We start from the raw sequence: 20,974 nt of genomic DNA, 5'->3' as shown, positions 1-20,974 counted from the left end.
CCCCAGTGCCAGCCCAGGACAGCCCCAGTGCCAGCCCAGGATGGCCCTGCTGCCCCTCAGCAATGGTGGCAGCACCTCAGGGTAACAGAACTACCAAGGGTGAACAAACCTGCACAGCTGCAGACAGAGAGAGGAATGGGCTTAGTTCTTCTTCTGTAGTATGGAACCTCTTCCTGAAACACCTCTAGGTTGAATCCATCCTCCCTCTCTGTGGATAAGCTGATTTTCATGTGGCAATTCACAGCAGGTCCCACCAGCTCCTTGTGCTTCCTCTGCACAGCCCAGTGACTCTTCTGTAGAACTGCAATGCTGATATTTAATGCACAGCTGGAAATCTGAAAATTTGTTTCTCTTCAAGGCTTTTTTTCAGTTTCACAGGAGCCTGATTAGTAAAGATGGAAAAAGCAGCTCACTGCCATTCCCTATTGCACGGGCAGTGGAAAAAAGTACACAAGGATTTCTGACTCTCTGTTGGGTGGTGCAAGGTATTCTGTCGTGGTTGCAAAACACCCTTCACTGTAATGAGCTCAGGTAATGATGATATTTTTTCAGATCTAATCTTTGGCTGTTTTAATCAAACTTATTTTTTCATTGTATTATATAATTCCAGGATGTATTCTGAGAATTTACTATTTAAAATGCAGTGGTGAAAATATGCGAAATAAAATATTTCTCCTCTCAATTTCCACTGAGTCCATTTAAAACAGTTACAATAAAATTAGGAGCTCTTAGATAGGAAAAGATTTAGTATCTTTTTCCTTGGACAATGTTACTTTTGTGGCTGTTACACAGAGTTTTCTTCAAGAAGAAAAAAGACTGTGATCCACGTGCTGTATGTTCAGTGAAAGCTGAATGTCAGCAGGACCTTATTCAACACAGAGTGAAAAATTTTGAGTCAGTCTTCTTCTGTAACAGACATGGCAATGTAGTCTTCAAAGTTTTAATTTTGGTGCATTAAAGTAGATTTCTATAAAGCTGATGAAATTTGAAATAAATCAATGAATGAAGAGTCCCTTGGAGGCTGCTGGTGTCATGAATCATGTCTGTGATCTCAGGTGGAAGACTAAAGCTGAGCTACTGAGCTTCAAAGCATAAAAAGTAATGGCCACAGACAATGAAGCAGAAGCTTCATTAGCTGCCGTTACCAGCGCGATATTGCCAGATTAACAGAAACTGAGACATACGACATTGTTCAACAAAGTATCCTACAAGGAGCCACCCACAATAAATTATAGTGCAGCTAGATGTGAATCAACTAAGACATATTTGCGCTGAATGGTAATGTCTTTTACTTACCTCAGACAAAATTCCTCTTAGCACATCACTTTTGGCATGAGCACTATGGCTGGCAAACCCCATGGGAAGCTGGACTGCCTGGCAGGTGACACCCACCTGGGCAGGTATAAATAGCCACCAGCAAGGACAGCCCGCTACACTTTGATTTCCTGAGTCTCGCTGTGCACAGCTTCGCACCTGGGGCTGACTACTGAACAGCTGATCCTTTCACCATGAGCTGCAGCATCAAGAGAACGTCCAGCACCTCGTACCGCAGCGGAGGAGGAGGTGGCGGTGCCTGCGGGGGCAGCGGCGGCCGCAGCTCCTCCGTGTCCTGCCGGCGCTACGCCTCCTCCGTCATCGGCGGGGGCAGCTACGGCGGCGGCCTCAGCATGGGCAGCATGGGCGGCATGGGCAGCATGGGCGGCATGGGCAGCATGGCCGGGGGCTTTGGCGGGGGCTTTGCGGGCAGCTGCGGCCCCAGCGGGGACCTGCTGCTCAGCGGCAATGAGAAGGTCACCATGCAGAACCTCAACGACCGCCTGGCCTCTTACCTGGACAAGGTGCGGATGCTGGAGGAAGAGAACGCTCAGCTTGAGCACCACATCCGGGAGTGGTACAGGAAACAAGCGCCCAGCGTTTCCAAGGACTACAGCTCCTACTACCAGACCATCGAACAACTCCAGAATCAGGTAGGATCATCCTGGCACACGTGGCTCCATCTGCCACATGCTCCTCTCTCCTCTAAGGCCTTCCTCCTTCCTCTTTGCTTCTTCCTCCTCCCTCCATCCCCAGCACTGGGCTCTACCACCTGTGGGAGGGCCATGTTGGTGGCACCTCAAGCACAAACATGCTGAGCTGCACCTCCCATCCATCCCCTGGCTGAGCAAACCCTCAGAGCAGCCCACAGGCAGCAGGGCACAGCCCCAGGCAGCAGCAGCTCCCCCAGCCACAGACACGCTGGCTCACGCCATGAACATCCCACGTTGTGCAGCTGCCTCCAAACCAGCCATGTGTGGTTTGCAGCGCTTCCCTCTGCTCCCAGCCACATCAGCTGCATGGAGTGCAAAGCCAAAATAGGATCTGAGCTGTCTTCGTCCCTTCACACTCCTTCAGACAGGACTGAGGTCTTCCATTACAATCCGGTCACACAGTACCAAAAAACCAGATTAAACAGATACTGTGAAAAAGCACTTTATATAGAAAGGGCTGCAAACACTCTTTTAGACTCATAAGGGCTGAGTCTAACTTGAGAAAAAGAAGAGCATGGATTTGGCAGGATGGTCTGTGATAGCACAAGCTTCCCTTAAAAGTAAATCTGGATCGCTACCCTTCCATATGGCCCCTGCACTACTGCAAGAAATACTTTTAAAACCCTCAATAACACCTTACCAAAGCTTAGAGCCTTCTTACTGCTTGTCCTGGAAATAGAGAACACAGAAAAACTTCTCTCCACCTTTCCCTTTTGCAGATTATTTCTGCCACTGTGGACAACAACAGAATGCTTCTGGACATTGATAACAGCAAGATGACTGCTGATGACTTCAGAATGAAGTGAGTAGCTCCCTGTGAATCTTGCATGTTTGCTAAATCACTCTCATCATCATCTAGGAACAAGGGAGGACTGCCCTGGGTGCTATTACTGAATCATCCTGTTTTACTGGAATACTGATCTTAGAAAGATGTGTGCTATTGACTGTCAGTATTCCATTTCCCCATTTCTATCTCTGTGTGTGTGACACAGGTACGAGAATGAGCTGGTCATCCGTCAGACCGTGGAGGCTGACATCAATGGCCTGAGAAATCTCATGGATGACCTGACTCTGGTTAGATCTTCACTGGAATCTGAGCTGGAGTCCTTGAAGGATGAGCTGATTGCTCTCAAGAGAAACCATGAGGAGGTATGATCCAATGATAAATAGCACAGCCAAAGACACAAGCCATTGATTCTTCATGGCTCCCACCAGCACACATCAAGTCCATTTCCCCTTATGCCATGGGATTGTTGTTCCTTTGTCCCTTAGTAGTGCTTTGCCCCAGCACAACAATTGACCTGTGTGTGCTCTTGTCTCTCTCTCTGCACTCCCTGCAGGAAATGAGGCAGCTCCAGTCCCAAACTGGTGGCGATGTCAGCGTGGAGGTCAATGCTGCCCCTGGACAAGACTTGACAAAGATCCTGAATGACCTGAGAGATGAATATGAGCAGATCATTGAGAAGAACCGCAGGGAGGTGGAGCAGTGGTATGAAGTCAAGGTATGTAGCAATGCCCAGAGTGGAGTCTCCTTTGGTGGCACAGCCCAGACACCCTGGTACCAGGACTGGCTGAAAGGGAGAGGCTCCCTGCAGATGTGAGCTCTCCTTCAGCAAATCTGCTCCCTTGGGGCTCAGCAAGTGTCTCTGGGCTTTGTCCCTGCAGATCCAAGAAGTCAACCAGCAGGTCACTTCCAGCAGCCAGGACATCCAGACCAGCAGCCACCAGCTGAGCGAGCTGAGGCGCGAGATGCAGAACCTGGAGATCGAACTGCAGGCACAGCTCAGCACGGTACGGGGGCAGCATCTGCAGGCCCTTCCCTCCCTGGCTCGGGCAGGCAGCTGTAGAACTCTGCTCCTCATGTCCTGTGTTTGCCTTTCCAGAAAAGCTCTCTGGAAAACTCCCTGGCAGAAACCGAGTCTCGCTACGGATTCTTGATGCAGCAAATCCAGGTGCAGGTCAACTCCGTGGAGGAGGAGCTGGCCAGCATCCGCTGTGAGATGGAGGGGCAGAGCCAGGAGTACAAGATGCTCCTGGGGATAAAAACTCGTCTGGAGCAGGAGATCCAGCAGTACCGGGCACTGCTGAATGAGGGGCAGCAGGATCTTGTGTATGTATTTCATATTATGGCAAGGGAGTCAAAAGAAACCCTCATGTTTATTTGCCAACAGAGACCGTTTTGTCCCTGAAGCTACATCAACATATCTTTCAACTGAATATCCAATGTTAGTAGGTTTTGATGAATTCTCTGTTGGCTTTTTTTTTTTAACAGTGCCTCCCAAGGAGCTTTCCAAGGAGGTGGAAAATCCTCCCAGTCATATTCTGCTTCCTTCTCTCATTCCCAGTGTGGAGAAATGTCAGGTAAGTCAATACTTTGTAAGCATGTTATTATTAGTGGGTTACATCTGCCCCAATAGCTACAGTGTATTTGGTCAGAAAAAGGATTGTAGCTTGGGCTGGGAAAGATTCCAAGGTCCACTAGCCTGGGAATGAGAAATCTCATTACTCTGTTGCAGCAGAATCAGGGGTTAAAATACAGCAAGCGCTGCTCTTCCCTCTGCCTAAATATAAAACACAGTTTATAAACTTTATTGGATGGGAAATATTTTTTTGTTTACTGGAATAATAAAAAATACAGTTCTGAGAAAGCGCCCAGAGTGCTGCTGGGCATGGAGCCTCTGCTCCTCTGCTGCTAACACTGTCAGGCGTAAGAATTCCACCCATCAGGAATGCTCAGACTTCCCCTGAAGGCAGTGATTTGCTCTGTGCTCACACAGGGCAGTCAAGAGTGTGCTAGAGCAGCAGGAGAGACCCTGGCACTGCCCGGCTGCGACGAGAGACACCCGCGAGTTTCTGCAGCACGGCCGAGGGAAGGGTTTGGAAGAGCCTGGTCACCTGCCCCAGCACCCCCTCCTCCTGCCTGCAATGCTTGGCTTACTCAACTTGTCTTTGGCAACTCATTCTTTGTCAAAGAGCTTACACTCTGCTGGTAACTCTGCTCTAATAAATCTTTATGTCTGCAATTCAAATCACAACATGTCTGAGAAAATAAATGTAAGCAACCTCGTGCGGGTACCTATCCAGATCATCCAGTAAATACAGGCTGTGGAGATGTATGGGGTACATGATCCCACAACAGTCCATTCTGCACTAGGAGAATGGACACAGTGCTGGGGTAGAATCAGTGAGTGAAAGGAAATATCAGGAATTGTGACCATGGCTGTGTGAGGTGGGACAACAGCCAGCCCCTGCCGAGGGGAACTGCTGGGTGAGGCCGGCAGAACTCTCTCTTCACAAGCAAGAGATATAAGGTTTCAAGGAGAAATCTTGTTGTCAGTTCTTGACACAATTTTTCTCCTTCCGGAGATGTTAAAAACAATTTACCATTTTGTTTCTTAATGGTCACTAAGGGATTGCTTTCTGGCCCCTTGCCTTGCCACTTGTACTAAAAAGAATGAATTATATGACTGAAAGGAGAAAGAAAATACAAATAATGGGTAACTATCAGGAGATGAACTGTTAATTTACTAAACTGTGCCCAATGGTACTACTGTGAGTTATCTGGGTCCATTAATCTCATCCCAGCCAGAGTACTGTGGGAAGGAAGGTGTGACTCAGGAGAGGTTCTTCCAGTATGAAGGGGCTTCCTCACAAGTATTTCTACACCTTCTGTTGCACAGAGAATGACGTATTGCTGACTTCTGTTGGGAGAAACAGACAGCAAGACAATGGATGTGTTCCCTTCAGTGTCATGCACCAAAAGCATTCCAGTGTTTTATGATAGAAATTTCAATTGAAATACTGATATAATACCCAGAACCCAATTTCTGTTGGTACACACAGCTGGTTGATAGTCTGCCTTAAGAGAAATGAGAGACACATTCCTTTCACTGAAGGTATCTTCTATATTTTACTGCTTAAGAACATAAAATATGCAACAAAATTAGAGATGAAACAGCAATACTAAATTAGGGCAGCTCCTTTAGATGTATTTTGCTTTCTGAAGATCACAGTGAAGCCCTTTTCAGACTCTGACTGTTGTGCACCAGATACACAAAATCAGCAATGTATCACTTACTGATACGTTTGTCATTTTTGTCCCTACGCACTGATTAAACCTGGTTTCTAGTATTTCCCATTTCATTTCACACTGAAAGATTGATCTGTTAGGGTAATGCAATTAAACATTTTCTCATCACAACCAACTTAGAAGAGTTGGATTTTGCTTGGGTCTTCTGTCAGTAACCACATGCCTTGGCTCTGCCAGCACAGCACCCTGACTGCAGCCTGCAGTGAGTGTCCACAAAGAATACATTTTCTACTTCTGTTGAAAAACTGACTTTTATCAGTCCAGCACCAGGAATTTGTGTGAATAAAAGCCTGTCTATAATGAATAAAAAGTTCATTTCAGGTTTTAACTGTATAGAAAGTGATGTAAAGCAAATGCAAACGTGACTTTTGTCTCTGGAGGCTGCCAGAGCTCACTCAGGTCTCAGTTGGGTTTACTGCAGCCAAAGCAGCTGAAGGAGACATCTTTTAAAACCAGATTATGGAACCTTAAACTACAGAAAATGTCTATAACTGAGGAATGTAGAATTCAATTAGTTGCCATCATCGATAACAGGAGTGCATGGAAGCAGAAAGACAGAAGGGAACAGGAAAGGATCCCTCTGCTGGAAGAGCTTAATTTCCCTTGGGAAGCATCTCTAAATTTGTCCTTTTTCACTGGTAGGAAGGACTATGAGTAATGATTTAGATCAGCTGTGGAATTAAAATAGCTCACAGTTAATAGGATTTTCTGTAGGATTTTCTATACATACACAAGTTTATGAGCCCACCCCATAGAGTGACATCAGAGGAAGATGAGCCCAGAATGAGGGGTTGTGAAAATCCTACAGCTCTGAATGAACTGAGCACATGCTCAGGTGAGTGATGCTGCAGGACAATGGATGAGGAATGCATAAATGGGGTTCCTGATGAAACTCTTGGGAGTAGCACTCTTCTTACCAAGACCACATTTGACTCATTTACTGTAAAACAATTAATTATCAGTAATTGTATCTAGGATTGTCCTCTCCCTCTGGTGTCACTGAAGACATACATCCAGAAATGGCATCACAGTCTCTGTGGAAACCACAGGCTGCTTTGGGTTCCTCTGCCAATTTGGAGCATCCAGCTTCACCAGTGAGTAAAAAGCACTGGGAAAGGATTCACAACACTCCTACTTCAAACAAACGTCTGACTTGCAGAGGTCCATGGGGCACACTATGAACAAAATGTTTGCCAGGGGAAATTGTGATTTCAAAGCTCTTACAGTGCCTTTGAATGGCTGAGGAGCCTCAACATCTACAGCAGAACATGTCTGACCTGCTTGTCCACCGTGAAAGGTAATGGCTCCTGAACAGTCTTGGCTCTTTTGGCTTCTGAACAGTCTTGGCTCTTTTGGCTCCTGGACAGCCTTGGCTCTTCTGGCTTGTGAACTAAATCAGCAGGTCCAAACTCACAACAGCCAACTCAGGCCAAGAGCCACAGGACAATGGCCAGAAATGCACATGGAGACACGGAAATACCCCCAAGTTACAGAACAGTCCAGAGATGAAATGTTTGAGATGCAGTTATGGCAGTAAGGATGGTTAGAGCACCTATTCAAAAAAGAGGAGAGGAACAGAGAGACAGAGAAAAGGCACATGGTGACAGCATGAAATTACAGCATTGGGAAATGTCAGAAATTGTTGGGCCGGGTTTGGTGATGCAACGACGCTGAGGAGGAGATATAAAATCAACACCTCTGGCACTAACACCAATCAGCAATAAACTTCTCATACGGGAGAATAAAGGTGCATTTCAACAATCTAATGAGGAAAATATGACTAAGGAATCACACCCTGTGAGAAAATAATTTTTATTTTTTAATAAAGATGACTCAGTCTCAATAACATATGCAAAGCACCTGGTTCTGACGTGTGGATAATTAGAGAGCTACCAATAAAACAACAATCATAATTATGTAGATCAAAGGCTTTGTGATATGGGGGTGGTGGTGTGTCAAGAAAGAGGGTGAATGGTTTTCCATGATCCTTCAGTCAGCCATAACACACATTAGTAACTTTATGGATCTAATAATCACTGTGGCTAAGAAAAAAAAACCCTGCTTGAGCCACAACTGCAGGGTGTGTGTAAGTAACAGCATAAATGGAGAAACCAACAACAAAAAATTGAGTAAATTATAACTTCCAAATAGAGATGGATTTACATCAAAGTTCAACCCTCACATAATGAGACCCCTTGTCTTTCAGGCTTAAATTCACATTTTCCAAAAGTTATTTAAAGGCAAAATTTCCTTTCCAAAGAAGGGCTTATCACAATCTGCCCCCTTACCAAAACGGTGCAGTGGTGCAGCACTAAGGGACAAAAGACTGAAGGTAAGGGGGATTTAGAGGGTCATCACAGCTACCTCTGTTATACAAGGATAAAATCCCCAACACCAATTGACTAGATCAGATTTGAAACTCTCTCTTCCATCCACAACTCCTGCAATGGAAACTCTTCAAGACCCTTCTGCTTCCCATAGTTAAAAATTTCCCCTTAGTTTCCAGCCCAAACACACTCAAATCCAGACTGTGCCCTTTCCTACATGGACAGTAGGATTGTTCTGTATTTCAAAGAGCCCTGGTACCTCCTTCCTCAAGAACCAGCTGATAACAATCTCAGCCACTCTCTGGCCAAGCCAAATCCTCCTTCCCAGGATACAGCCAGTGCAGACATATAGATTTCATGTACATATTTCAGTTTAAGATAACCTCTGTGTGATTAGAAATATGCACAAAAATGTTTAAAAACTCACAGCTTTAAAATGGCATTACTGCATGCATACCAGAGCATGAGACAGGAGGATTTCCTGTAAGTGATACCACCAGATTTTGGTGAGAACAGAAATAACACAGCTGCTGTTAAGCTCATTCTACTGTGATTTACCACTAAGTATTCTGAGAGACAGTGCCCAGAGTGAGCTTTCTTTTCTAGGGAAAAGAAATTCTAAACTTGAACTCTAGATTCTGACCTAAAAAAGAAATTCTGAAGAGATTCTGTTTCCAGAAGTGGCAGTTCCGAGGCGAATTTCAACCAGCCTCACACAAAGGGTGTTTGAGTTCATACTTCTCCAAATCTGAAATTAAAGCAGAGTGATTAGGTGGTTCTTTCACCACCTGTTTTGAGGACAAAAGAAAATTACTCCAAAGAACAAAGAACAACTATTAAAATGAGTCTCACTAAGTAGCCAGCAACGAGCTATCTCCAACAAAATCTAACTCACAGCCACCCACCCGAAATTGCAGTGCAGGCTTGGGGTGAATCAGCATGCAAACCCAGTACCTGGGGGGAGGGCTGTCCCAAGCCCCAAAAGAAATTCCCCTTAGCACATCACTTTCTGCATGAGCACTATGGCTGGCAAACCCCATGGGAAGCCGGACTGCCTGGCAGGTGACACCCACCTGGGCAGGTATAAAGAGCCACCAGCAAGGACAGCCCGCTACACTTTGATTTCCTGAGGCTCGCTGTGCACAGCTTCGCACCTGGGGCTGACTACTGAACATCTGATCCTTTCACCATGAGCTGCAGCATCAAGAGAACGTCCAGCACCTCGTACCGGAGCGGAGGAGGAGGCGGCGGTGCCTGCGGGGGCAGCGGCGGCCGCAGCTCCTCCGTGTCCTGCCGGCGCTACGCCTCCTCCGTCATCGGCGGGGGCAGCTACGGCGGCGGCCTCAGCATGGGCAGCATGGGCGGCATGGGCAGCATGGGCAGCATGGGCAGCATGGGCAGCATGGCCGGGGGCTTTGGCGGGGGCTTTGCGGGCAGCTGCGGCCCCGGCGGGGACATGCTGCTCAGCGGCAATGAGAAGGTCACCATGCAGAACCTCAACGACCGCCTGGCCTCTTACCTGGACAAGGTGCGGATGCTGGAGGAAGAGAACGCTCAGCTTGAGCACCACATCCGGGAGTGGTACAGGAAACAAGCGCCCAGCGTTTCCAAGGACTACAGCTCCTACTACCAGACCATCGAACAACTCCAGAATCAGGTAAGATCATCCTGGCTCCATCTCCCACATGCTTCTCTCTCCTCTAAGGCCTTCCTCCTTCCTCTTTGCTTCTTCCTCCTCCCTCCATCCCCAGCACTGGGCTCTACCACCTGTGGGAGGGCCGTGTTGGTGGTACCTCAAGCACAAACGTGCTGAGCTGCACCTCCCATCCATCCCCTGGCTGAGCAAACCCTCAGAGCAGCCCACAGGCAGCAGGGCACAGCCCCAGGCAGCAGCAGCTCCCCCAGCCACAGACACGCTGGCTCACGCCATGAACATCCCACGTTGTGCAGCTGCCTCCAAACCAGCCATGTGTGGTTTGCAGCGCTTCCCTCTGCTCCCAGCCACATCAGCTGCATGGAGTGCAAAGCCAAAGCACCTGGATGGAAGGATCTGAGCTCCCTTTGTCCTTTCACACTCCTACAGACACCAGGTGGAAGGACTGAGGTCTTCCATTACATCCAACTATTTTCACATTGAGATGACTTACAGCATCGGGCAAAGCCCACGCTGCCTCCTACACCCAGAGTGCAGAACCCCATGGGGCTTGGCCATTTCCCAAAATAAATGTTCTTCTGTTCTTTACCCCATCAATATACTCTTTCATCAAAACCTTTGAAAAGCCAAAACCTTGCACACTAGTCCCTGTGGCAATTGAGGAACTTTCTGTGGCCTCTGCACTACTCTATAAAACAATCAGTAACACTCTACTAAAGCTTTGTATCTTTTTTCTGCTTTTCACTTTCCTTCTGCCAAAGTGTTCTTTGGTAGAATCTTCTACCTGTTCTAGATTCTGGAAATCTAGAACACAGAAAGACACCTACTTCCCCTTTTGTAGATTATTTCGGCCACTGTGGACAACAACAGGATGATTCTGGACATTGATAACAGCAAGATGACTGCTGATGACTTCAGAATGAAGTGAGTAGCTCCCTGTGAACCTTGCCTCTTTTGTGTCCCAAATTTTATGAGACTCATGAATGGAGGTGGATGAAGCCCTGTCTAAAGTGGTGTGATCAAGCCTACACATCGAAATTAAATGAGTGTGCAATGCTTTGCTTTCCTTTGGTACAGGTATGAGAATGAGCTGGTCATCCGTCAGACCGTGGAGGCTGACATCAATGGCCTGAGGAACATCCTGGATGGTCTCACCAGCACTCGGTCCTCACTGGAATCTGAGCTGGAGTCCCTGAGGGATGAGCTGACTGCTCTCAAGAGAAACCATGAGGAGGTATGATCCAATGATAAATTGCACAGCCAAAGACACAACCTATTGATTCTTCATGGCTCTCACCAGCACACATCAAGTCCATTTCCCCTTATGCCAAGGGATTGTCATTCCTTTGTACCTTGATAATGCTTTGCTCCAGCACAACAATTGACCTGTGTGTACTCTTGTCTCTCTCTCTGCACTCCCTGCAGGAAATGAGGCAGCTCCAGTCCCAAACTGGTGGCGATGTCAGCGTGGAGGTCAATGCTGCCCCTGGACAAGACTTGACAAAGATCCTGAATGACCTGAGAGATGAATATGAGCAGATCATTGCAAGGAACCGCAAGGAAGTGGAGCAGTGGTATGAGGTCAAGGTATGTAGCAAAGCCCAGAGTGGAGTCTCCTTTGGTGGCACAGCCCAGACACCCTGGTACCAGGACTGGCTGAAAGGGAGAGGCTCCCTGCAGATGTGAGCTCTCCTTCAGCAAATCTGCTCCCTTGGGGCTCAGCAAGTGTCTCTGGGCTTTGTCCCTGCAGATCCAAGAAGTCAACCAGCAGGTCACTTCCAGCAGCCAGGACATCCAGACCAGCAGCCACCAGCTGAGCGAGCTGAGGCGCGAGATGCAGAACCTGGAGATCGAACTGCAGGCACAGCTCAGCACGGTACGGGGGCAGCATCTGCAGGCCCTTCCCTCCCTGGCTCGGGCAGGCAGCTGTAGAACTCTGCTCCTCATGTCCTGTGTTTGCCTTTCCAGAAAAGCTCTCTGGAAAACTCCCTGGCAGAAACCGAGTCTCGCTACGGCCGCATGCTCCAACAAATCCAGGCGCAGGTCTGCTCCGTGGAGGAGGAGCTGGGCAGCATCCGCTGTGAGATGGAGGGGCAGAGCCAGGAGTACAAGATGCTGCTGGGCATCAAGATGCGCCTGGAGCAGGAGATCCAGCAGTACCGGTCGCTGCTGCAGGAGGGGCAGCAGGATCTTGTGTATGTTGTCTGTTTGCAAATAAGGGCACAAATTTTATCACAAGCTTTTCTCTCTTGGCACTTAGAGAAGATAGAGCAGAATATTTTACTTGTCTCTAGCTGAAATCTCAGTTCAGCAACTTTTATTCTCGGCATCTGCATTGAAATGTGTCTATCGAAAACCTCATCATCAGATCAAACATCAAGGGAAACACAGAGCAGATTGTTACTGCCAGGTTTAGAGTTAATCAGTTCCTCTTGACCTGTTTGCACAGAGTGAATTCCATGAGAGGAATCACCGTGCCAAACCAAATTGTAATGAAGTTCCTTCTGTCAGCAGACAAACAATCACAGCTGGACTATGAGAGTACAAGAATTTTACTGCAACAGTCTCTTGCTGTCTCTGCTTTTATAATTTTCTTGGAAAATACGGCTGAATTGAATGAAATGAAAATATATATATAAAAATACATTTGCAAGATCCAGGAAAAGCTGAGCTGTTACATGCACTGCACATGATGTCAGTATGTATTTATTGCTCCCTTCATCAAAACTCCTTTCCTTTTACAGATCATGTCAAGGAGCTCTCCAAGGAGGAGGATCCTCTCACTCTTACTCTTCTAGTTCTCACTGTCATGGTCAATCTAGTGATAAGGCAGGTAAGAAACATCTTTCAAAGAGCATCCAAACTTATTGCTTTCACATTTTATGTTTCACCCCTTTTCCTGTTAATACCAACCTTGTGCTATGGTTTCCACATCTGCAATTGCAGCAGGGATTAATCCATTCACAGACAAAGCTCTTCATTTCAAAGTGGTTTGGCTCCAATTCCAGAGACAGGCTAAGCTCCTTTCCCATGCTTTTGCTAACAAATGGATATTTAAATAGTGGATGGGTCTGAAATGTCAGTGCTGCAAAGAGATTCTTGGTTTACCTATCAGAGCAATGGTTTCTTCTTTCTTTTCACAGGTCAGTCAAGAGTGTGTTAAGATACTTCCGACGTGTTGGACTTCCCTGATCCAGTCAGTGCCGTGGGAGCAGCCAGCCCTCAGCGTGGTGTGACCTACCCTGCTCTCCAAATGCTATCCATGAAATCAAAATTAATAATTGCTAGACTTTTCCTAAAACTATTTACCCCTCCCTTTTGATCCTGGCCAGCACTGTGATCCCTGTGCTCACACACAGGTCTCTGCAGTGCACTTGGTTCTCTACTGAACAACAATCCCTCAAATAAAGCTTTATCTTTCTGCAATGCAAAGAAAACTCTGTGTCCAGCAGTCTATTTGGTATATTAATATCCTATTCACACTTAGGTATAACAAGTCAGGTACACAAAGAAATTAAGGTTGTGTGAATTGTATACTATGGCTCCAAAGAAATACGTGAATTCTAAATCATATGATGACTGGATAAAATCCTGGAGATGAATAAACACATCCACATTAAACTCAAGGGTGACACCTATGGGGAACAGAAGGGGGTGAGGGAACCCCTTTTTCACAGAACATGTTGCAAGGGGTGTGCAAGTAGTTGATTTGCCAATTCAGCAACAGAAAGGAAAAATCAGGATTAATTAACCCCAACATTTCATGAAAATTTTGTCAAATCAAAACCACTTTTCCTTAGTCAAGAAGTCCTATTCAGACAGCCCCTTCCCAGCTTCTGAGTGACAGCTCTGTCTAATCTTGATCAATTAAGCAAAGGGTTAGATCAGGAAATGAGTGAGGAGTATGAAAACTCTACTAACCCAACATTCAGTTGGGATTATTCCTCCTGACATGTTGGAAAATTTGAATTTTATCTGGAAGTTCCACATGAAGGAGAGTGTTGCTGTATTCCATAGGGTCATTCCCAGATCCACGGTGTGTGGAATTCTGATGGAGAATGGCACAGTGCAGACAAGGTTCAAGCTTTGTTACTGAACCTGCCCCACTTCGTGTTCCACACTCAGCTTATTTGGGCTCAGCAGAGGAATAAAATGGGTGAAATATCTCAGTCATTTCAAACAGAAATCTGCATTTCAGTGTTTGATTTGCAGGGCTAAGGAAGCTGCTGAACAGGGTCAGCCACATAGCAGGGGAGTGACTCCACTGCCGCCCTGCCCCAGACCCTGGGTGGGTCTCAGAGGCTCCATTGTTCCCTGAACACCTCCTAAATCACATTTCTTATCCTGTCACGCAGCTTTACACTTACACCTTGGCTTGCAAAGAGTCAGGACAGGTAAAACATCATCGTTTTGGATAACAAGGTATTATTTTAAAATACATCAGACTGTTCCATGTTACAATCCAGGCAGAATTCTCAGCACAGCAGGAAAGGGATGAGTCAGAGAAAATATTTCCATGGGAAACAAAGGTTTGTAAAGTCAAAGCAGATCTGCCACTCCTTGGAGTCACAACAGGACTCTTCTGCTCTGTGCAAGTAACAGAGATTCTTCTGCCTCATGATCCCTTTTACTCCTCTCTCTTATCAACCAATGCTGACTATCCCAAAACCCCTCAGCACTAGCCAGCTGTAATGGACTTTGGGATCAAATACCTTCTTTAGGCACAGTTTAACTAGGAAGAATGTCTGTAATCCCAGAAAGGAGCCATTTGGGAACATTCCTGATTCTCCTGCTTCCCTTCTGCTCTCTTTTAGGTCCGACACGTTTGCAGCGGCAGCATGAGGGAATGCTGTTATTGAGCCGTATCCTGCTCCAGTGGCATGCCCCACAGCTCCGTACCAGGGACAGGATTTATCTGTGGGTGACAGTGTGTCCTCCACTTGGGTCGGCTCCCTGGCATCCTCTGATGGCAGTTAAGGAAACAACAAGTAGGTTTTGTGACACAAACTGCTCGAAACACTCTCAAAATTAAATTAAAGCCTCGGGCCTGGGACACGGTTCGTACAAGGAAAGAACAGATTCATTAACAGAAAGAGTGGTCAGATACTGGAATCGTTTACCCAGTGAGGCGGTAGAGTCATCATCCCTTGAAGAATTCAAAAAAAGACTGGATATGGCACTTGCTGCCATGATCTAGTTGAACAGTTAGAACTTCGGCTGGACTTGATGATCTTATAGGTCTCTTCCAGTCTTGAACTTCTGTGATTCTGCGAATAGGAAAATCGGCGCGTTTTTGGTTTTATTTTTATGTCATGCCTTGGATTCGGTGGCTGTGGTTAACAGCCGGGCCTGCAGGGGGCGCTCTGTGCCGCTCCTGCTTCCCAAAGTCCCAAATCCCACGGTTGGCGACTCAACTCTGGGAATTAATCATCTCCAGGTGGATAATCCAACATTTTCAGAAGGTTTCATGAAGATAAGAGAGCGGAATGGCTGTATGGGCAGAAATTCAAGAAAAGAACCAGAACTGAGTGGACTGGGTCGTCCAAGGGGCATCACTCTGGATCAGGATTCTGACACAGCTCCAGGATTGAGACCCACAGCAATGCTTCCATTTGCAAGGGCAGCTGTCAGGTATGGACAGGCACACAGCCCACTGCTCCTCCTGGTGCCTTTGTGCTCAGTCCTGCCAGGCTCTGGCACCCCTGGCTATAAGGAAATGGAACCACAGAGGTGGCAAGGCAGATTTCCCTCTCGGCCCACCACCGACTCAAGGAATGAGAAAAGAAACTGATTCATTGTGCCTGTAACAAACAGCAAGAGGAAAGGAAGCTGCTCCTGTGATATTTCTGATATTTACCAGCCCACCATCACCATGAAAAATAGCAGCAGCTAAGTTAAGTAAATATGAGAATTCGTGCAGGAAAATCTTTTCTCTCTCTAACAATTTCTGTTAGGTTTCACATCACATATAACACTTCGGAGTGCTAATCCTAACAAACCTCAGAATTTCTTTAAGTGTTTCCACATTGTGGCTGCTGTATCCCTGGAGGTGTTCATGGCCTGGATCAACCTGTTCTAGTGGAAGGTGTCCCTGCCTGGGGCAGAGGGTGGGACTGGATGAGCTCTGAGGTCCCTTCCCACCCAAAGCATTCCATGATCCCATGATAAAGGACAAGTGACAGCAAACACGTAGTCTCAGGCACAGCAGAGCTTGTCACTGTCATATTTTCTGAAAAACTCCTCTTTGCCCAAGATTCTTCTCCTGGGAAGCTGAGATGCCTCAGGGAAAAAAGAAAATAATTATTTGATTTGCTTCTCTTGGGTTGGAGTTGGAGATTGTTTATCCAACATGTGAATTGTTTGGACTTAATGATCAGTCATGGTCTGGCTGGACTCTGGAAGGAGTCACGAGTTTTCATTATCATTCTTGTTAAGCCTTCTGCCTTTATTCTTTCTCCATTCTTTAGTATAGTTTTAGTATGGAATAATATAATATAATATAATATAATATAATATAATATAATATAATATAATATAATATAATATAATATAATATAATATAATATAATATAATATAATATAATATAATATAATATAATATAATATAATATAATATAATATAATATAATATAATATAATATAATATAATATAATATAATATAATAATAAATTTTATGATATTATATTAGAACATGGAGTCAGATTCATAATTTCTTTCCTGCCACGGGGAACCCCAAAAATGCCACTGGAGCTGAACTCTCAGAGCTGTTTTAGCAGTGCCTAAAGAGAGGTTTCTGCACGCTGCAATTACTGCTAATGGAGCAGTCGGGAGCCCACGCTCTGCCAAGCCTGGCTCCAGGGAACACCTTTCCCTGCACACACCTGCATTCCCAACCCATGCAGGGCTGGCATCAAAGCCACCACAGCCTCAGCAATCAACATTTTCTGACAGCATTCCCAATCTTAGTTCAGTGCTTTCCCACAGCCTGATGTCAGACTATTGAAAATCACAGCGCTCACACACACACACAAAGATTTTAAATAAATTCCAACAACTCCTTTCTGTTAAAAATGCTGTTAGAAATCATGTCACCAGATTTTTATCAGTTGATAAAGCTGAATCCATTAGGAAACCATGAAAAAGCACTCAGAAAGCACTTCAGTCACTTGCTTTGCTGGTGGTGGGCTGCCCAAAACACAAGACAGTTGGCACAAACCTCAGTTTTTAATTAAAGGAAGATTTAAAGCTGATATGGGTGGCAGAGTCTGGTCGAAAACCACAGCTCTTAGTTACGTTATAACAATCAGGACTGCTCAGGAAGGGACTTTCCTGGTACACACAAACATGAGTAACTCAGTCCTTTATAAAAGAGGCATAAACTGTCAAAAGTACTGAGAAATCCCCTTTGTTCCCAGAAGCAGGGCTCCAAAGGGGTTTCCATGGGCTGAGAGTTGCCATGAGGACCAAGCGTTAACAGCACCTCCCTGGCAGCAGCTCCACAAACCAGAGGCTGCAGGATTTGCCCTCTTGGATTGTCTCACTGAGCCCAACCAGAGATCTTCAGGCTCTGAGAATTCCTGTCAAGAAAAGCTGAGCATGAAACCACCAGTAGGATCAGGAAAAGTTCAAATACAAGGATCCACCAGGAGGGTACTAAGAGAGCTCCTTGTTTTCTAATTAGACCCAGAACTAATGTTTAAACTAATGTTTAAGGCTTGCACACTCAAATCTCTGCCTTTACTGGAAGCTGTGGTTTACTCCTGTGATCAGAATATATTCTTACAAAATTAACAAGAGAAATAATAATATAGAAGTCTATAAATACAAGTATATGCATGTAAATACATGAGCACAGAGATATAAATAATAGACACACAAATGCTTCACTGATGGGAACAGAATAAAACAGCTCAGCTCTGGGCTATGAGCCCCATCCTACTCTGTGTCCCTCCCAGGTCTAGGATTTATTTTTGAGCAGGAATTTTCCATTTTCCATGGGAAGATCCCTGTGGATAGCCCCAAGGCTCCTCCCTCAGTGCAGCATGCAGAGGCCAGGCAAGAGTCCAACAGCCCCAGCCTGGGACAGCTTCAGTCCCTTGGGCTTTGGCACTGCCTTTGCTGCTGCCTGCACAAACCTGACTTTTGGAACACATCTTCCTGTCAGTTGGATGTTTGACTCTCAAATAATAGTTTCCAGCCCAATCATACCTTGCTGAGATTTAGCAGCCAGAAAACAGGTTAAAGGAAGTGTGGAAGTACATCCAGTGAGTTGATTTGCACTCCCCAGGGCTTGGTGCCCCAACTGAGCCTTCCTTCCCACACAATCTTTAATCACATGATAAGAAAACTTGGTTTATTTTCCTGTCTCAGGTACTTTACTCCACTATTTACTTTATCATTAGAGTTCTGGAATGATGGAGGAGTCAGGAGTTTAAAGTTAGTTATGTTTCTAGGGAAACAGGGACAACAATGAAGCATTTCCACACCACAGCCAGTTTCAAGGATTTGTGAAATATTTACACTGCTCCCAGTTAAAGTGCTTGAGCTCTTCAGGAGGATCTTCTATTTATTTTCCTCATACCAATCTGTTTAAATGTTCTAAAAATGGCAATCATTGACAAATTAAATTCTGTGCCCCAATAGCAGTGCAGCAGCTTGGGCAGGAGTCATTCCAGACCAGCTGAAATCATTGATCCATGATTTCTGTCCTGCCACAAACAAACCAGAGCCCTGGACAGAAATGTCTTGTCCTGTGTCTTAACTCTCACAATTTCTGTTAACACAGAACCCTTACACAACCTTGTTTCTCAGCTCTTTCAGTGCAGAAATTATGCATTCCCTTCACCACAATCCCTCTGCTTCACAAATATAATCATTTTGAGCAAATTCCCTGTGTTGCTCTGCTCTTCCCAACCCTCTTCTCCAGCCATTCACAGCTGTGTGTGCATGTGCTGGGACCTGCCTCTTCAGCACAGCAGCATTCTTGTCTCACAATCTATTGGCACATTCACAGAATATACAGCAATGCCAGGTTTTGAGCATTAAAAAAAAAAAAAAAATTTATGATGGGCTGTAAAAGCCAGACAGCTGAGAATTGTATCTTGGGTAAACCATAACTGCAGTTACCTTGGTACCAACTGCAGATCAGCAGATCAGAGCTTGTTGTCACTGGTTCTTCTCACAAGGAAGTTTAAAAGAAAAAATAGAAAAATTTTGTGCTTGAATTAAAAAGCTGCAAATACTTCATGCCTCTGATCTTTAAAGGGGGAGAAAAACATCCCAAGCTGTGATCTTAAGAGGGCCTGCAACATGATCAGTGGGGAGGGTGGAAAAAGTTCATGTGAGCAAGAGAAGAGATGGAGACTCCAAATGTGCACGTGAAAAAGCAGCATATTTTCACTGATGGAAGCAAAGGCAGAAATAAAAAATCACCAGAAGGGACAAACAGTTAAAAATTGAAAGATAAATGCAGAATAATAAATTGGCTTTGCTCATTCACTCATAGGTGCATCCATGGAAATGCAGGCACCAACACAGATGGTTAAAATGTTCAGTAAGTTCATTAAAGTGTAATTAATTATCTATCCCTGGAAGAAAATTCAGCAGGATGTGAAAAGAGAGAAGGATACAGCAGTGTCCTCCAGGGCAAGGAAAAAAGGGTTTACAGGACAATTAATAAAGCTACCCTGAAACAACTGAATGGTTTTATAAAGCGGCAGTGACTGGCAAAGCAGAGAAGATAAAAGGTAAAGCACAACCAGGTCTTGGCCAAAAGCTTGGGTGTGTCTGGATGACTCTGCTTGAAAAAATGTGTCTCCCTTCCCCTCTGATAAGGTGCAGATAAGGGAAATTCCCTGTGCTGACCATTCCTTATTGGGAAAAAGCTGACCCTACCATAAATTAGGTTTATAGTACCAGCAGAAAAAGAGACCCACACTGAATGGTAACAGCACCTTCTTCAGCTTGCTGTACTGAAGGCTTTTCCAAGCATTTAAATACACATTCTCACCTTAAGGGAGCCCTTTGCAAAACAAACACATGCAAACATTAGGGTGAAACAGAAATTGAAAGTCAAAAGATTAATAATTAAGTTTTAGCAAAAATGCTGTGTGAGGGACTGATTTAGTACTAGGGGCTTATGCTGTATTTGGTGTTATAAATCAGATTAATCCATTTGATGGTGTGTCCCAATCCTTTCTTCTTACTGACACTTCAGCTGTACCTCCAAATTGCCACTAAGAATTGCAGTTCATTCTTTGGGAGATTCTTCCCTGTGAGCTCAGGCAAACCCAACCTGCCTCCAGTACCTGATCAATATTCTAACAGTGCAATATATGGGGATTGCTGCTTTTACTCAAGATGTTGCAGAGGGCATCCAAAAGCCTTCCAGATCCCAATTTTCATGAGCTGGATCATAAAATATTATGCAGCACCACAGATTAGTTTTTCATTTTGCACAACCCAAAAATACACTGCATTGAGGTCCTGTTATGGGAGTCCAGGGAATGCTGAAGGAATACCTGGAGGGACAGATGTTCATCTCTCCTTGCACCAGGACACAGATCTCAAAAAGAACACGCTGGTATTTATTCTTTCAGCTTCTTGCTTTTCTGTTCAGTGAAGAAAAGCACATGTACTGGTGCTCTTTACGCTCTAATTATATTACATTTAACAAAAAAATAACTGTTCCCCAGTAGTTTTCTCTCAGTCACCTCCTGACACCAATATTTCATCTGTTCCCAGCCCTTGGAGCAGTTACTGGCTGGGCAGGTTTGTCCCACCCAGGGCTGAACAGGACATTCAGGTCTCCAGAAGGAACTGGTGTGTCTCTGGCAGCAGGAGCATCCCTGGGCCTCTGAGGAAAGGCTGCACAGC

General features: G+C 45.4%; 2 protein-coding genes across 2 annotated transcripts; both read left to right on the top strand.

The window, feature by feature from the left end:
* The first annotated feature begins 1,325 nt into the window (after nt 1–1,325).
* LOC131094119 (keratin, type I cytoskeletal 14-like) lies at nt 1,326–5,056 on the top strand. The gene is made up of 8 exons (XM_058041594.1): nt 1,326–1,967; nt 2,747–2,829; nt 3,020–3,176; nt 3,368–3,529; nt 3,693–3,818; nt 3,911–4,137; nt 4,300–4,388; nt 4,805–5,056. Exons 1-8 carry the CDS (start codon nt 1,509–1,511, stop codon nt 4,822–4,824), a joined length of 1,323 nt encoding a protein of 440 aa, XP_057897577.1. The 5' UTR covers nt 1,326–1,508; the 3' UTR covers nt 4,825–5,056.
* Nucleotides 5,057–9,633: 4,577 nt separating this feature from the next.
* LOC131094118 (keratin, type I cytoskeletal 15-like) lies at nt 9,634–13,535 on the top strand. Its single transcript, XM_058041593.1, has 8 exons — nt 9,634–10,101; nt 10,940–11,022; nt 11,176–11,332; nt 11,524–11,685; nt 11,849–11,974; nt 12,067–12,293; nt 12,843–12,931; nt 13,242–13,535. Exons 1-8 carry the CDS (start codon nt 9,634–9,636, stop codon nt 13,259–13,261), a joined length of 1,332 nt encoding a protein of 443 aa, XP_057897576.1. The 3' UTR covers nt 13,262–13,535.
* Nucleotides 13,536–20,974: the final 7,439 nt, after the last annotated feature.

The sequence above is a fragment of the Melospiza georgiana genome, chromosome 28, assembly GCF_028018845.1.
Source record: "Melospiza georgiana isolate bMelGeo1 chromosome 28, bMelGeo1.pri, whole genome shotgun sequence".
Lineage (NCBI taxonomy): Eukaryota > Metazoa > Chordata > Aves > Passeriformes > Passerellidae > Melospiza > Melospiza georgiana.
Note: the sequence above shows the minus strand (reverse complement) of the source record. Positions and strands in the feature narration are given on the sequence as shown.

Coding starts and splice junctions, on each gene's coding strand:
- LOC131094119 (XM_058041594.1), top strand. CDS start 1,509: ATGAGCTGCAGCATCAAGAGAACGTCCAGCACCTCGTACCGCAGCGGA. Junction 2,830..3,019: donor GCTGATGACTTCAGAATGAA/GTGAGTAGCTCC, acceptor TGTGTGACACAG/GTACGAGAATGAGCTGGTCA. Junction 4,389..4,804: donor CCAGTGTGGAGAAATGTCAG/GTAAGTCAATAC, acceptor GTGCTCACACAG/GGCAGTCAAGAGTGTGCTAG.
- LOC131094118 (XM_058041593.1), top strand. CDS start 9,634: ATGAGCTGCAGCATCAAGAGAACGTCCAGCACCTCGTACCGGAGCGGA. Junction 11,023..11,175: donor GCTGATGACTTCAGAATGAA/GTGAGTAGCTCC, acceptor CCTTTGGTACAG/GTATGAGAATGAGCTGGTCA. Junction 12,294..12,842: donor GAGGGGCAGCAGGATCTTGT/GTATGTTGTCTG, acceptor TTCCTTTTACAG/ATCATGTCAAGGAGCTCTCC.